Source organism: Larus michahellis, chromosome 18 (genome assembly GCF_964199755.1).
Source record: "Larus michahellis chromosome 18, bLarMic1.1, whole genome shotgun sequence".
NCBI classification, from domain to species: Eukaryota; Metazoa; Chordata; class Aves; order Charadriiformes; family Laridae; genus Larus; species Larus michahellis.
This window is the reverse complement of record NC_133913.1, coordinates 7,102,167-7,119,119: the sequence shown is the minus strand read 5'-3', so window position 1 is coordinate 7,119,119 and position 16,953 is coordinate 7,102,167. Positions and strand designations below refer to the sequence as shown.

The 16,953-nt window shown below is 53.2% G+C and overlaps 2 protein-coding genes and 1 gene segment (V, D, J or C); 2 read left to right on the top strand and 1 right to left on the bottom strand.

Annotated features, from left to right (window-relative positions):
• Window positions 1–682: 682 nt before the first annotated feature.
• Window positions 683–988, top strand: LOC141732584 (feather keratin Cos2-3-like). Its single transcript, XM_074561801.1, has one exon. It carries the CDS (start codon window positions 683–685, stop codon window positions 986–988), a length of 306 nt encoding a protein of 101 aa, XP_074417902.1.
• Window positions 989–7,604: 6,616 nt separating this feature from the next.
• LOC141732608 (T cell receptor alpha variable 26-2-like) lies at window positions 7,605–11,406 on the bottom strand. The segment is given in 4 exon segments: window positions 7,605–7,763; window positions 8,751–8,843; window positions 10,622–10,905; window positions 11,355–11,406. Coding segments are annotated over 4 exon segments (588 nt in total).
• Window positions 11,407–13,994: 2,588 nt separating this feature from the next.
• On the top strand, window positions 13,995–14,297 carry LOC141732607 (feather keratin Cos2-3-like). Its single transcript, XM_074561877.1, has one exon. The coding sequence runs from the start codon at window positions 13,995–13,997 to the stop codon at window positions 14,295–14,297; it is 303 nt and encodes a 100-aa protein (XP_074417978.1).
• The last annotated feature ends 2,656 nt before the right edge of the window (window positions 14,298–16,953 follow it).

The following is a 16,953-nucleotide window of genomic DNA, read 5'->3' as shown; positions in this document are numbered from 1 at the left end:
GCATAAGCTAGGAAATGAGAAGGCGGCATTGAGAAAACAGCTACCCAGCCCATGTCATTAGCTGGGATGTTTTCTGTTCATCATGAGCAGCTTAGACAATGCCACTTCGGTAGAAGCTACCTCTCGGCCCAGGGCAGGTCAGGGCCACCATAAAACCAGCCCAACTCCTTGTTCTCCCATCCACTTCTCTCTCCTCCTTCTCCTTGGGAACCAGGTCAGTCTGAAGCCCTTTCCCTGCGTTGTTTTCTGCTCATGCAGGTGTGTACTCCTCCCTCCTATAGTGGGCTGTGGTGCTGCTCTCCATGAGAAGGGGAAGAAGGATGAAGGTCTGAGTCAGAGAGTGTCTGGGACTTGGTTGAGGGAGCTGTTCTCTTAAGAGATAGGCAGCAGCCTCCTTGGGCCTGGAGACACTTTGCATTATCTTGAAAGAGGACTTGGCACTTGGCTGAGGTTGCCCTTCACTGCAAAGATTGGCAGCAGCCTGGTTGGGCCTGGGTGATCCTCACAGTACTGTGTCTGGTAACCCTTTTGCCTCACTGCACAGTTTCTAGCTCCTGGCTCAGCAGGTGCCTTTGACATGCTTGTGGTGGAGTGACAGACTCCTGGCAGACTGTTCCTCAAATATGTATGTGCTCTACTGCCTCTCTGCCCTCTCTCCCAGGTGCTCCTGCAGCCCAGAGACATGTCCTGCTATGACCAGTGCCAGCCCTGCCGGCCCTGTGGCCCGACACCACTGGCCAACAGCTGCAATGATCCCTGTGTCAGGCAGTGCCAGAACTCCACCGTCGTCATCGAGCCCTCCCCCGTGGTGGTGACCCTGCCCGGCCCCATCCTCAGCTCCTTCCCACAGAACACCGTTGTGGGATCCTCCACCTCCGCTGCCGTTGGCAGCATCCTCAGCTGTGATGGAGTGCCCATCACCTCTGGGTGCTGTGACCTCTCTGACATTTCCAGCCGCTACTATGGCAGAAGGTGTCCCCCCTGCTAAATGCGCTGGTGACAGCCCTGACAAGGGCCCCCAGGAACCTGATGCTGGATTGAAGACAAAGCTCCTGGCCATTGATTTTAGGGAGGCTGAGCATCCATTGCTGCCCTTCCAAAGGAGAGCTGATGGGTTTCACTGAAAATCTGGCCAAAGTCTAACTTCCGTGCCTTATTCTCTCTCCCATTTCTTCTGGTATTTTTTGTTCTTCTAGGCCATAAGACGTGCAAAGCCGCCGTGGGGCATCTGCTGGCCCCTCACCCTCTGTGGGACAGGCCTGTGGGGTCTCAACTGTGGGCAATGGCAGCAGACTTCTGTCATCTGCTGGTCCTCTCCCTGCTCTGGCCACCTCCTCTACAAGTGTACTTCTTTCCACCTCAGAGTCATTAAAGTTTTCTCATACTTACGTCTGCTTTCGTGTAATCATTTTCATGGTCAACATTGCCTTGTATGCCAAGGAAGAAAGGCATTGTCTTGGGTGGTGGGGGATAAGGTGCGGGCACAAGCAGAAGAGGAAGGGGAGGGTGGGACATGGGGTAATGGGTCCCTTCCAATCACTGTCCCTTGGAGCTGAGGAAGATATACTCATCTCCTCCACAGCCAGTGGGTATCAGGCCCTGTATTCCAGCATCTCTGCTCACATGGAATCTCTTGGCATCAGAACACGTCCTGCAACAAGGAGACTGACCATTGCTTTCCCTTAGAGAGTGCTCCCCAGTGCTGCTGGAGGCTCTGAGTGGTCAGCAGCTCACAAGCCTGTGCAGAAGGGAATTCCTCCTGCTCTGGATAGCCCTGTGGTGGGAAAAGAAGCTCAGTCAGAAGGTGGCCCCCAAGGATGCAGGAGCAAAGATGGTGTGAGAAAAAGCCTTCAGAGCAACATCCGGCCTTCTCATCCTTGTCCTCACACTTGTCCCCTGAATGAGGGCACACGGCCTGAACGCAAGGCCAAGGGTAGTAAGGGCAGCCCACCTATACACCCTCTACCCCGAAAGAATTTCCTGCACAGCCCAGCAGTTACACAGACGTGCAAGGCTAAGGGGACTCACAGGTTGATGTTGGAATCATGAAATAGCTTTCCCTAAGGCCAGCTCTTCTCCTCACGGAGCCTGTTACTCACTTCCGCTTGCTGGTCTACTCCCCTACCGAGATCTTGCATAGAGCTGTACAGCCTGGTCACACTGCAGAAGAAATGGGGCAGGGCTGCGGGAAACCTATGAGGTACTGCATGAGAAGGGCTCCAAGGATGGGCAGAGTGCACTGGGGAGGAGGTCCTCCAGATCTCAGCACACGGCCATGCAGCAATTGGAGGGTCCGCATGGTGGTTCTGAGTATTTTTGAAAATTATTGCAATCATGTAATTCCAGGAAGGACCATTGCCAGAGGGCAGGTTTTCCATCTTTCTTTGAACTCCAGCCGCTAAGGGACACGTCTCAGAGCAGAGGCTCAAAGAAACAGGCCCACAGGAAACCCTGAGGAAGCAGTGTGCAGCAGGGAGATCCAGAAAGCAAAGAGCAGCAGCGGGGAACTATTGCACAAACCCCCACAACGTCCTGCATTGCCCACCAGCTCACCAGAGCCATTGGGCAGAATAACCACATAACCCCTGGTGAAAACAAGGGAACCTGAGAGTCTTTCACCACCCTTCTATTTCTTCTCAGGCCACTGGCACTGTCCTCTCCTGGAAGAGGATCTTGTCTTGCAAATCCCTGGGTGAACAGGGGAAGCATCGCTGCCAAGGGACACCTGAGGGCCCCTTCCCCCAAGCTCAGACCCATCCCCTCCCTCCCCTGGGCTCTTGCACAGCCAAGGAAGCTCCCTGCACCGGGGTGTCATGCAAAGCACAGAGGTAGAAGGCACTGTCAGAGAGCTCGACTTTCTCCAGCTGTAGGAGGCTGTATTTCTCGGTGGTGTTCAGCACGGTGGTGAGGCAGCCACTGGGCTTGTAGCCAGCTGCTGCCTGATAGGAGATACGCTGTGGAGCTTGTCCTTTCTTCTGTTTGTACCAGAGCAAGGCATCAAAGCTGGAGGTTTGGTAGGTGCAGGTGGTTTCAAAGGTGTCTCCCTGCTTCACTGTGACTTGTGCTTCTTGCTGGGTGACAGTGGTCTATCCCATGGTGCCTGGAAGAAAAAGAGGGTCAGTGACTGTGCAGGGAAAGACTCTGAAATGCAAAACAAGAGGAGATGCAAAATGTCAGAGGAGCAGGCTCCCTTTTCCTTTCTCTGCAGCACTAGCCCCATGGATGGGTACAGCAAGGCGGTATCTTTGAGCAGGCAGCCTCACACCTCAGCTCAGCGTGGATCTCACAACACAGTAATGCCAACTACCTCACACAGGGATACCCCCAGAGGAGAGCTGTGCTTTCACCCACACTTTTAATTTCCACTCTCCTGCTGCCTGGAGTGTCCAGGGAAGAGCCTGTGGTGCCTGGCCCTCCTGTGCTGGCTCCAGGTCACCTCCAGCATGGTGAGAGATCATGGAAACACCTGTGAGCACTTTCATGCTGCTCCCCATTCCCTGTCCTCTCAGGAGGCTCCGAAGTCAAGGTAGGGAGGGAAAAGAAAGCCCAGGCACTGAGGACTTGCAGGAGGAATGGACAGTCCAGGCAAGCTGCATGACATGCACCAGCCTGGAGAGAGACTGGGACACCCTAAGAGCGTGAGTGGCATGAGAGCTTTCATGTCCCTGCATCAGCTTTCAAAAAACCCTGTGTGTCAAAACACAAGTACAAGGTCAGGAAAGGTGTACTACCAAGATAGAAAAGAGCTTCTGCAATGGTATGTCTGTGAAACACTGGGCTCAGAGAGGTCAGAAGAGAGGTGCAGAGAGAGGTGGATGGGTGGCAAGAGAAAAGGAAAGCAAGGGGTCTATGATGGTCAGGAGAGGAGCTCTTTCTTCTTGGTCTCATCTTTTCTCTATGTAGCAGTATCTTGAGAAAGCAGGTGCATTTGCCCATAATTCAAGAGCAGCTCCCCGCAGAGACATGTTGAGGGGGTGTGGGTGTCCTGGGAAGAAGAGGAATCATGCCTCCAGTCAAAGACAATCCTTACCCAGTGGTTGCCTCAGGAAGGCAGAGAGGATGAGATACCTGATGTGTGTGCTGAGACCGATCCTCTTGCATGTGTGGGACAGACTTAGAAAACCCACACGTCCCCACCAAGAGCCCCGAGAGAGCAGAGCTGCCGGAAATGGCTCTGCAAGGGGAACAAAGAATGAAATGGGGAGGAGAAAATGCTTGTTCTTAGCACATCTCAAATGCCTGTGCTGCGGTTTTCTCTTCCCCAGTACTGGCGCGTGTTGCTCCTGCAGTCAACAGCTTCTGCCTTTGCAAGGTGAGGGGTTAAAGGGGGATAGGCCTGCACCTGGTGACCCACCTCTCTGACACATCCCCCTCTGCAACGTGTTGGGAGTGTCTCCTTCCCTGATGCCTGTGTCCTCTCTCTCTCCATCCTCAAGCCCTTGGCTGGGTTGGCCTCTCCTGGCTCCTGCATGGTGTCTAGTCCCAAGCTCCTTTCAGCATACCCAAACCCGCAGGTCTCAGAAACACAACGGTCAACACCCCCACACCCTGCAGACACCAGCTGCCCTACTCAGCCCAACGAGGCACTGGGCACTTTCTTCCTCTGTCCAAAAGAAGATGTCTCAGGAACCAACAAATCAAGTTTCCTGCCACACTTCCCATCCCATCTCATAAATCGTTCCCATCTCAAGCTCATTGGGGAAAAAAACACACTCAAACCCAAAGAGACGGTCCTTCCACTTGACCATAGCCCTTCCATTCTCACTTTCCTCAACACAGGTAGGATCTCCATTTGTCCTCTCCTTACTTTTAGCATTCAACAAACCAACTAACCCAACTGTCTTTACTCTTTCCATAGCATAATTTAGGTTGGACAGCACCTCTGCAGGTCACCAATTTCAAGAGCTTGCTCAGAGCAGGCCATACCTGCATGTTTGTCAAAGCTGGAAAAAACCGTTTGTCTGGCACCTTGCTTCCTGATGCTGCACTTGCAGAGCACAGCTGGGAGAGGGACTCCTTCCAAGGGAGGCAGGTCCCAGTTGGGGGGACCTGAATGGGAGCCTTCCAGGCCAGGTGAGGACCCTTGGAAAATGCCAGCCTTTCTGGGAGGTTCTCAGGGCTTGTCCTCCCGGTGCCTGTGCAGTGCTGGGCACAGCCTTCTGCCACCACTCCTCTGGCTCTCCCGGCTGCTCCAGTGCTAAAAGCAGATGAGGAGATGGTCACCTCAGCAGAGCAGCTCCCTGAGCTCAAATGAGCCACGTTCACTGACAGATGTTGGGGCTTGGCTCAGGCAGCTTGAAATCTCCTCCTGATGCCACCTGCTAATTAATATTAGTTTGTCTTTTGAAGAGATGGTATTTATCTTAAGGCAACTTCATCAGGCCAGCTTCCTCTCTGGTGTCCCAGCCCCAGCATTTGCAGCTGCAGGCCATGGGGCTCACCCCCCGCACACAACCCTTTGCTGCCATGTGAGCGTGTCAGGGCAGCACCTCTCCCTGCATTGAACCTGGAACTGGTCCCAGACCTCCACAACTGCCTTACGGCAATCACCAGGGATGGGCCGGAGCTTGCAAAACGTCGGGATCATTTTGACTTGTAAAGTGGAGAATGCCTGGAGCTGCAGCAATAGGGATGGTCTTGAGCTTTGACTTTGTCTCTCATGGACTGAATTGGTATGTGAACATGGTTGAATTTCAAAAAAAAGACCCCACTGCTTGGACCTCAATACACCTTCTCTCTTTCCTGTAATGAGAACACAATCAGTTGAACTACTGGCCAACGCACAAAAGCCCAAAAGCCCTCTGCTGTCACTAAATCCACCAACAGTGGCTGGCGCCTCATGTGTCTTCTTAGCAGTAGGCTTTCAAGGACTTGCCTCAGGGGCACAGGGGCAGAGAGCTGCCCGTGGAGTCCTGCTTCTCAGAGTGTGGGGAGAGGCTGGGCTTCCTCATGTGCATATGCATCTGTCTGCACCTGGAGGCATATTTGTGCCTCTGTATTTGCATTTGTGTGGGCATTTGCAAATGCACACGTGAGAGTGAGTGTCTGCCAGCGTGCGTGTGAACGAGGACATTTCTGTTTATGTCTGTGCATGTGTTTGTGTCCACACACATTTTTGCAGGTGTGGAGGTAAGCGTGTGTGTGTTGTCAGTGTGCGTGCCTTTGTATGTCTGTGGGCATACATGTGAGCAGACGAACACATATCTGTGTTTGTACAGGAGCTTGCATATATATATAGGTGCACGTGTGTATAAGCACATGTGAACACTTATGTGGTGACAAGTCTCAGGGGTGAACGTGTGTGTGTGTGTGCCTGCACAGGGGTTCCCGTGTAACTGGATGTATATGCACATGTATTTTTATGTGTGCTGGCATGTCATAGCACCGTAGAATATCCCGAGTTGGAAGGGACTCATAAGGATCATCGCGTCCAACTCCCTGCTGCTTGCAGGACTACCTAAAACTAAACCATATGACTAAGAGCATCATCCATACGTTCCTTCAACTCTGACAGGCTTGGTGCTGTGACTACTTCCCTGGGGAGCTTGTTCCAGTGACCGATCTCCCTTTCAGTGAAGAACCTTTTCCTAATGTTCAATCTGAGCTTCTCTGATGCAGCTTCATACCATTTCTATGTGTCCTGTCACTGGTCACCAGAAAGAGGAGATCAGCACCTGCCCTTCCACTGCCCCTCCTTGAGGAAATTGTGGACTGCAATGAGGTCACCCCTCAGCCTTCTCTTCTCCAAGCTGAACCTACCAAGTGACCTCAGCCACTCCTCCTAAGTCTTGCCCTCGAGACCTTTCACCATCTTGATCACCGTTCTCTTGGACACACTCCAATAGTTTGCTGTCCTTCTTAAGTTGAGGCGCCCATAACTGCACACAGGACTCGAGGTGGGGCCACACTAGTGCAGTGTAGAGTGGGACAATCATCTCCCAAAAACAGCGAGCTACGCTGGGCTTGATGCACCCCAGCACACTGTTGGCCCTTTTGGCTGCCAGGGCACACTGGTGACTCATATTCAACTTGCCATCGACCCAAACCCTCTGACCTCTTTCCACGGGGCTGCTCTCCAGCCTCTCATCCCCCGGTTTGCATGTGTAACCAGGATTACCTCATCCCAGGTGAGGAATCTGTCACTTGATCTTGTTGCTTTTCATATGGCTGGTGATTGCCCAGTGCTCTGGTTTACCCGGATCTCTCTACAAGGCCTCTCTACCCTCAAGGGAGTCCACAGCTCCTCCTGGTTTAGTATCGTTGGCAAACTTACTCAAGGTACATTTGATTCCTGCCTCCAGATCATTTATGAAACCATTAAAGAGGACTGGCCCTGAAATTGAGCCCTGGGGAACCCTGGAACATGGACTAAACATTGCTAGAGACCAGAGAGTGGAATAATTGTGGGGAATTGCTGCTGATGTCATTGTTGTGGAGGGACGGGGCGTGGAGTGTGTGTAAATTGCCCACCTTAGTGGGTGTTGTGATGGTGTTATTTCGATTTTGGTGTGAGGAATTCTTTTTTGTTGATGTAAGAGAAGTTTGTGAACATTGTAGATTGTGTGATGAATGCATCTATTAAGGACAATTCTCAAATATGCGATTCACAGAGGCGAGGGGTGGACTGTATCTGGTTTATTGGACAAGGGTTTGGTATCAGGGAGGCTGCAGGGGTGGCTTCTGTGAGAAGATGACAGAAGTTGCATCTGTCCCATGTTGAACAGAACCAGCTCCAGCCGGCTCCAAGACAGGTCCGCCACTGACTAAATCGGAGCCATCCAGCGATAGTGGTAGGACCTCTATGCTAACATATTTAAGAAGGGAAAAAACAGTTGCGCAAGAGCAGCTGGAAGAGAGGAGTGAGAATAGGTGAGAGAAACAGCCCTGCAGACACCAATGTCAGTGAAGAAGGAGTGGGAAGAGGTGCTCCAGGCGCAGAGCAGAGATTCCCCTGTAGTTCATGGTGAAGACCATGGGGACGCAGGCTGTCCCCCTGCAGCCCATGGAGGTTAGAGGTGGAGCAGATATCCACTTGCAGCCCATGGAGGACCCCACACCACAGCAGGTAGATGTGCCCTGAAGGAAGCTGTGACTCCATGGAGACCCCACGCTGGACCAGGCTGCTGGCAGGACCTGTGGCCCCATGGAGAGGACCCCACACTGCAGCAGGTTTTCTGGCGGAACCTGTGGCCCTGCGGGGGACCCACACTGCAACAATCTGTGCCTGAAGGACTGCAGACCATGGAAAGGGCCCATGCTGGAGCAGTTCATGAAGAACTGCAATCCATGGGAAGGGCCTGTGTTGGAGCGGTTCACAAAGTCTCCCATGGGAAGGACTCCACATTGGAGCAGAGGAAGAGCACGAGAAGGAAGGAGTGGCAGAGAAGAAGCGTTATGAACGGACTGCACCCCCCGTTCCCCTTCCCCCTGAGATGCTTGGGAGGAGGAAGTAGAGAAGTCAGGAGTGAAGTTGAGCTTGTGAAGAAGAGAGGGGTGGGGGGAAGGTGCTGTTAGATTTGTTATTTTCTGTTATCCTACTCGGATTTGATTGTCAATACATTAAACTGATTTCCCCAAGTCAAGCCTGTATTGCCCGTGACAGTAATGGCTGAGTGATCTCCTTGTCCTTCTCTCAACACATGAGCTTGTTCTCTCTTGTTTCGTCTTCTTTTCTCCCCCCGTCCTCCTGAGGAGTGGGGGTGACAGAGCAGCTTGGTGGGCACCTGGCAGCCAGCCAAGGTCAACCCAACCCAAACAGGCCATGATCCTGCTGGCCCAGCATCTCGGTAGAACTGGTCAACAACCTTCTTGGTGCAGAAAGGGCACTGCAGCAGCAGAGCCACCTGGGCAAAGATGACCATAAAGCCGACTGTGCGTGCTCCCAGTGCTGGCAGGAAGCAGACTTTCTTTGTCGTGACAGCATTTTTCACCGAGCAGCTTGCATATGGTGACAGAATGATCAAAGGACGTGGCTGAGAGGATCAGGAACTCAGTCATACCTAGGAAGAAGTGGGAAAAGGAAAGCAGGAAACACAAATGATGGAATGCCTCCAGCATCTGGGGACAACGGTGGTGGCACAGCAGATCTCCAAGAAGGAAAACCAGCCAAGGAAGAGCTACCTCAGGATCCTGCGGTGACAACCATGAGGCTATTCCCACTATGATTAGGAGATGCACGGAGAAGACAAAGACAAGCAGAAGCATGTGCCCCCTGGGGAGGTCCCCCTGTTTGACTATATTGGTGTTTCCTTTGGGGCAACGTACTGCCCTGTTTGAAACAGCTTTGTCATGTCCAGAAGGAATCAGCTACCTAGGCAAGAGGGAGGATCCAAAGGTGTTCTGGGGTGAATTCTTTGTCTCCATTGGTGTCAGAGGAATAAAATCAAGCACCGCTGCAAAGCAAGGGAACCACTACAGCCCAGGTGAACGTCTGGCCCTGACAGGGCTGAGGAGCAGGTGGTAGGCCACAGTAAAGAGAACTTGAAGGAGCTCTTACAAACATTTATGGTTCGCTGGGGTGGATGACTGCCATTGCAACTTATTCTACGTCTGTGAGGCATTTCTGAGACAAAGCTGTCAGGCCTTTACGGACAGGCCAGAGGATGCCACGTTACCCAGAACACTGGGAGCACTTTATGGGGAAGCAAGAGAATCTTGTAGGAAACACCACACTCCCCTCCCTGCCTTGCACTGAGCATCTCAGTCTCCATGTGTCTGCTGACCAAGGGGCTGTCCGCTGCCTTCAGGAGCACAGATCCACAGGAGCCATTGATGAGAAATGGGGCTGAGCCCAGGCACTGACTCCAAGGAGGACCCGGTGATGCCGGTGCTGGGGCCATGGTGGATGCTGATGCCACGCCCAGTGCTGGTGCTGATGCCGGTTCCGGTCAGGTGGGGGAAGCCCCATGGCACAGGGGACGGGGACAGGGAGCAAGACAGATCCTTCACTCTGTGCCTTGGAAGCCTCTGCCCATGGGTTTGACCACCTCTGTCAGCTGCTTGAGTCACACAGAGTTCCCCGGGGCCTGGCTGGAGCCCACAGCCTCTTACCAGAGGCCTCCTGCCAGCTCTCATTCCCTTCAGACCTCCAGCCCCTGAGGGCAACTCAGCAAATCCCTTTCTGACTCATCCCTCAAGGAGAAACCTGGCATGCCTTGAGGCTGCGCTCAGTGTGTCCAGGCCAAGCGGTTTACCCTGTCTCCTGGGCCCCAGCTGCCAAGGTGCTGAATCCTGTCAAAGAAGCTCCTGGTCTCACCACTGAGCCCCTCTGGGGAGCGTTTGAAGGTGCCTCTGACCTCGACATGCCCTTCTCCTGCCGCTGGGGAGCTTCAACTTCTGACCCCATGCAATGACTTTGTAACACTAGCAGGAACATTTGGGCAGGTGTCTGAAATTCTGTAGCTGGCGGACTCAGTTTTCCATTGTATATCTGAGCTTTTCCAGGGGAACGAACTGTGAAACCCCTTCCGGTTGTCCGGAGGGGACCCGGCGGGCGGAGCGCAGCGCCCCCTGGCGGGCCCGCCCAGGGCTGTTCCTCCGCCCACAACACACACGCCCGGCCCCGCCCGCGACGGTTCCTGCCCGGCCGCAGCCCCGGCTCCTCTCCCCGTGGGAGACCCACGGCACAGTAATACACCGCCGCGTCGCCGCGCCGGGGCCGGGCGAGCCACAGGGCGCTGGAGCGGCGGTCTGCCGACACCCACAGCCGCCCCGGCGGGTCCCGCAGCTCTTTGGAGTCTTTTAGGCTGCTCACGAGGTATGCAGGGCCTCGGCCCAGGAGCTGACGGTACCAGTGGATGAAGTAGGTGATCTTTATGTTGGGGTGGGAGCAGTTGATGCTGATGCCGGCGCCCTCGGTGGTCTCTGCCAACGGCTCTTGCTGCACCTGGGTTCTGCCTGCAGCCACTGCCAAGAAGAAAAGAAGAATCACTTTGCTTCAGCAGGAAATGTCATGCACCAGGAGAGGGGAGAAGACAGGTCACTGATGATGGGGATATGTTCAGAGAACAAAGTATGGAGAGAAAATTTCTCTGAGAGTGCTTGGTTGGAGACAAGAATGTAGGAGGGATGTTTGGAAGAACAGAATAAAGACGAGGAGAAAGGAATAAGGAAAAGATATGGACTGGGAGGAATGGATGGATGGATGGATGGATGGATGGATGGATGGATGGATGGATGGATGGAGTAACAGAGTGAGACAGGTCATCTGGGAGGGAATGTCCTCATTGAGGGCAGAAGGGATGTCTGTAGAAAGGAGAACAGAGGGGGAATAAGGTTCGAGAAGGAGCAGGAGAGCCCCGGCTCCAGCGCTGGTAACACACAGCCCACTGCCTGCCGCCACCAGCCCCACACACCCAGCAGCAGCACGGCCAGCCCCGACAGCCCTGCGCGCCGGTACCGCTGCATCCCGCCGCTCCGCCGCCCGTGCCTCGCTGCCCGCCGCCAGCCTCGGCTTTCTGCTCCTGCCACGCCCCCTTCTCTCCGCCGCCTCCTCTACTCTCCTCTCCGCCTCCGCCAGTTCCGCCCCGGGGCTCAGCCCTGCGCCCTGAGCAGGAAGGCGGCACCGGGGCAGAGACCGGCCGGAGCGGAGCTGCCCGCAGCTACACCGGCTGTGAGGGAGGGCGGGCACGGGCTGTCCCCGGCACGGGCACCTCAGCCACGGGGACGCTGGTGGCCTGGAAGGAGCCAAGGGGAGGGCAAATGGCACAGCAGCAGGGCATGGCAGGAAGGTTTGGAGGTCAAGTGCTTGCTATTTTAACAGTACTCTTATTTTCTCGAATATGTCTCGGACATTCTTGGACAAAACTTGGACATTTAAAACCAGATGTGGAAGGGAAGGGCACGGGGTTCTGCTGGATGCTCTCAGGTAGCAATAGAAAAGGAACAGTCAGCTATCGTGGCTACACTAGAGCCTCAGCTCAGAAACAGCAGCTCCACGGAGAGGGGAACCTGCCCTGGCTGAGCTCTCCCAGCAGAGCTCCCTGCCTCTGATCTCACTAAGGTCTCTCAAAGGCAAGGGGGAAAGCCCTTGGCTGTACTGTCTCCAAGCTTGATGTGAGCACAGGGCGACCGATATTCAGGAGGGGAGATGGCCTTAGAAAATTTCCCCACTGGGCACAGCCCTTGTCAGAAAGAGGGTCTATACTGGACAGCCCTGTGGGACAGTAGCTGGCTTTGGGGGATGTGGTCTTGAATCCACTGTCCCTTCCCTCCCAGGGACAGTTGCTGGGCTCAGACTGAGATTCCAATGTGGGACATGATGGACCTTATTGGCTGAAGTCCAAAGTGGTCATTAGTTCTTTGGCTTTCCTGTGCAAGCCGCAGGGTCTGTCCTTCCACTCACAGCACAGCAATGTCAGGCTTCATGTTCCTTTCATTCAGGACCTGTTTGATCCAAGGTCTCAGCCCCTGCCTGTCCCCGCACCAGGTTGATAAGCTACATAAATACGTTTGGCATTGACATGGACATGAGAGAGAGCCATGTCCCACCCCCGACACCACCGACACTGCATTGGAAAGAAGTGCACTCAGGGGCAGCCAGCACAAGGTGGGCAGGATTGCTCAGCCTTTCTCCTTGCCCAGAATGCAATCCGCATCCTTTGAACTCTCTAGCATTGGGGAGAGCAGCTGTGCCCTGGCCTGGAGAGGCCGTGCTGAGGAACTCTAAATAGTGTCACACTGAATTCAACTAAGGATCCAAAATGGAGTGAAACCATCCTCGTTGTGGCCTGAAATAGGCAGCAGCAGAGTGTGAGCTCTGCAGGGGCAGGAGAAGGAGGTGTCAGGAGGCAGGGGCTACATTTCAGTGCCTCTTCCCTGGATACACCTCCAGCAGGCTGGTGCCATCACCGCTCAGCTGCACTCGGGCTCCTTTTGCCCCGGGGAACATGCTGCTCTGTGGTGCTCATGGATAGAGCAGCGGACAGTATCCCTGCCATAACCAGCACATGCCCTCTTGATGAGTGACACACAACGACACATACACACAGGCTCAGGCACGCTGGCATGGAATCATGCAAAAATTTGTGTTCCCATGTGCATTCACAAAAACCTGGCTGCTTACAAGTACACAAAAGACAAGAACACACATAGGAACACCATGAACCATGGATTCTTCTGAGGACCCCTGGGAACCGGGCAGTATTAGGCAGGGTGGGGTGAAAACCTGGCAGTGCAACACATACATCTGGGGAAGCAACAGTAAGTGACCATTGGGGTGAGATGAGGCGAGATGAGCAGAGTGACCCAGGCTATTGTCATCTGCTCTGAACCTGTCCAGCACTTGATCTGAGTCTTCTGCCCACACTGCTGCATTCCTGCCCTGGAAATCCTGGGGCCTTTCATCCCACTGATGACAGGAAGCCTTCACTGGGGAATGGGGAATGGGGAATGGGCATGGAACAACTCTGGAAATGAAAAGGCAGCAGTGCAGGAAACCAAAGCACAGCCCATATCATTAGCTGCAATGGTTTGCACTCAAGATGAGCTTGTGCAAAAATTGTTACCTCTGCAAAGGATGCCTCTGGTGCTGCGTCAATGAAGGGCAGGTATAAAAGCCAGCCCAAGTCCCTGCTCTCTCCTCCACTTCTCTGGCCTTCTTCTCCTTGGGGACCAGGTGAGTCTGCAGCTCCTTCTCCTCCTCTTCCAAAGTGAGATCTCTCCTCGATGGACCTCTCAGCTGATATTGTCTCTCTCCATCCTTCGGTTTGCGTCTTCTTGTCATGCTAGGGGAAAGCAGGGAGAAGGTCTGCTTAGAGACAAGCTGAGTGGTGGCGGACAGGGCTTTTGGTTTATGCTCTAGGAGACACCTTCCATGGGCCAGGCTACTCTTTGTAGGGTGATGAAGACTGTGTGTCTCCTGGCCAAGATTCCAGCTCCCCAATCAGTAGTGGCCTTGGCTCCTTTCTGAGGGGGTAACAAGGCTGCTCCTCACCCACCCTTGTGCTCTGTTTCCTCCTTGATCCTCTGCAGGTGCACCTCCAGGCCCTTGAGACATGTCCTGCTACAACCAGTGCCAGCCCTGCCAGCCCTGTGGCCCCACCCCACTGGCCAACAGCTGCAATGAGCCCTGCATCAGGCAGTGCCAGAACTCCAGTGTTGTCATTGAGCCTCCTCCTGTGGTGGTCACCCTGCCCGGCCCCATCCTCAGCTCCTTCCCACAGAACACCGTTGTGGGATCCTCCACCTCCGCTGCTGTTGGCAGCATCCTCAGCTGTGATGGAGTGCCCATCACCTCTGGGTGCTGTGACCTCTCTGGCATTTCCAGCCGCTACTGTGGCAGAAGGTGCCTCCTCTGATAAAGATGCTGGGAAAGCCCCAGGGAGACATCTCGAGCAATGCAGAACATGATGCTGGGCAAGGGATCGAGATTTAGGATGTGTTTTTGGTGTAGCTGAAGAGCTTTGCTTTTCTCTCCCTTTTCTTTGACTGCTTCAGTTCCCCTTGGCAGTAAGGTGCTACTAATGCCAGCCTGGTAGGGACCTGCTGTCTCCTCTCCCTCTATGGGGCAGGCAGGCAGACAGACAGCATGCAAGAACTTCTGCACGGCCAAGGACAACAGAGCCTCTGCTGCTGCCCGTGGGGCTCCATGAACTGGCGGCCCCCACCTGGAGTGACTTTGTCTCCCTCTTTGGACTCATTAAACTTCTGCTGCATTCAAGCCTGGCCTCCATGTGGTCCTTCCCTCTGTGGACACTCCCCAAGCTACCAAAGGAGAAAGGTGTTGCTCTGGGGTGGAAGGGGGTTAGAGCACAAGGAGACACGTCTCCATTCTCAGAGGAGTGGGAGGCTGGGACAGCCTGTAGTGGCTCCTGTTTTGGGCACCAACCCTTGAAGCTGAGGAAGATATCCTGGTCTGCTCTCCTGCCAGTGACCATCAGGCCTTGCCTTGCTGTTATCTCTGCCCACAAATGTCCAGAAAGGCAGGAGTCCCTGAGGTGTCAGCAGCCCCATGAGCTCTTGAGGAAGGGCCTTCCTCTTGCTATGGCCAGAGCTGCTCTGGGCTGTCAGAGGGTCAGTGTGGGGCTACAGAAGATGATTTGTTCTGCAGAATGGCAGGAGCGGTTAAGCAGGAAACAGCCCTTGGGATGGCCCATAGCTGCCATTCCACCTTCCTCTCCCCTCCATCGCCCAATCCAGGGGCCATGGCCAGTAGGCATCGGGAGGAGTAGCAGGGAATTGTCATCCATGTTGCCGAATGCGTTGAGGCTGGAAACCGGAGCTAAGCCTGTGGGAGCTGAGGGTAGTCATCACAGAAACGGGGACAGTGAAATGGTATATTTCTGAGGGAGATCATATTGCTCTGATACAGAGCATGCAGGGCTGATTCCTTCCTTACCTGTAGGGTCTGAAGGACTGGCCTAGATTCCTCTAGAGGGGCTGAGAGCTGGTGTCAGGAGTCCTGGTTCTCAGTGGTGTGTGTGCATGATCGTGGTTGTGTACATGTTCCTCTCGCTGTACTCATGTGTGCACTTGTAGTAAAATTGATATTAACTTGAAAAGTGAAATATAGCATGTATCTGAAGCAACCAAGGGAACCTGCCGCTGCTGCTAGAAGTCATCTATACAGCGCCAACCATGTTTCATTAATTATAGAGAAATAGTAACTTGACATGATTAATCTAAGATTAGAGGAGAAGTAGTTAAAAGGTAATTTTGGTAGGGGGAGACCGTGACCACCGACCCATTGATACCACCTATTTAAAAGAGAAGCACAGACGAAGAGGACAGAGTCTGCATACCAATACATAAAGGAAGCAAAGAAACCTTGACCAATCATTAAAGAGAATAACAATGAATATGTATCAATTATTAGAATATGTAATAATCAGTGTATGAAAAGGGAAATTTTTGAAACTAAGATGTGCTCCCTTGGAACGAGCACTCCGTTTCTGCGCAGTAATGGAATAAACTTGGAAATATCTCTGCTATGTGTGTTATTGGCTTGCACACCGGGTAAAGAACCCAGATTTGGGACAACACATTCACACATACATGTGTGTGCCTGTGGTAATACACATGCAAATGTGAGCGTGCACCAATGTTCTCTGTGGGTATGTGTTCTGGCAATTGTATCCATGTGTATGTGTTTTCGCAGACTGTCATGGGGGGAGTGATTAACTTCACTCGTAAGAGAGAAATAGTGAAATATTTATTTATATGAAACAGTAATTTAACAAAGTTAGTAGTGAATGCAACAGTATTTTACGAGCTTCAGTAGAAGGGTACACTTGTTTATTTACTGCATAGAGGACAGGGTCAGACAAGCTGTCAGGGAAACCCTCCCGTTGAGTCAGGAGGTTCAGTAAGGACCCCCTTGCTTTCTAAACTCCTTCTCAGAGAGGAGTCTGGGCGTGGCTGGATGCAGCCCTAGTCCCAGACTTGCTCAACGGTTTATGTCTAAAGGATTATATATGGCAATCAATCCTTTATATCACTTAGCTAAGATTTCAAAGTTTAGCATGCTATTAGTCACTTACCAAGAATCTGTTGCGGCAAGGAACCTCTCGGCCTCGAGGAGAAGAACCTTAAGTGGGTGTCCCCACTCGAGGGGAGATCCTGGCACGCAGTCCACTATTTATAGAGTAAGAGAGTTGTCCTATAGTCATATTCGCATGGGAACAAAATAGCTAGGTCCCCACTCCAGACAGTGTTTTGACTGTGTTGCCAGCCATCCCTCAAAGTCCAGGTGCAACTCATCACAACTCCCACTGATGGTTATGGCTTGAGCAGCAGCCGAGGTGGGGAAAGGGGGAGAGCACACCGCCATACACATACACACATGGAGGAGGGTATAAATGTGTGTGACTGGTCTGTATATTCGTAATTGTGCATGTGCATGCCTGTGAGTCTGCATACCTCTGTGTGCGCATGGGTGTGCATGTGTGTGCACCCATGAAGGTAGGTCAAAGGTCTTGACAAAATCAAGGTACACCCCAGGCAGTACCCCTCCCC

What these genes read in the sequence shown, in the direction of transcription:
- LOC141732584 (XM_074561801.1), top strand. Translation starts at nt 683, where the DNA reads ATGTCCTGCTATGACCAGTGCCAGCCCTGCCGGCCCTGTGGCCCGACA.
- LOC141732607 (XM_074561877.1), top strand. Translation starts at nt 13,995, where the DNA reads ATGTCCTGCTACAACCAGTGCCAGCCCTGCCAGCCCTGTGGCCCCACC.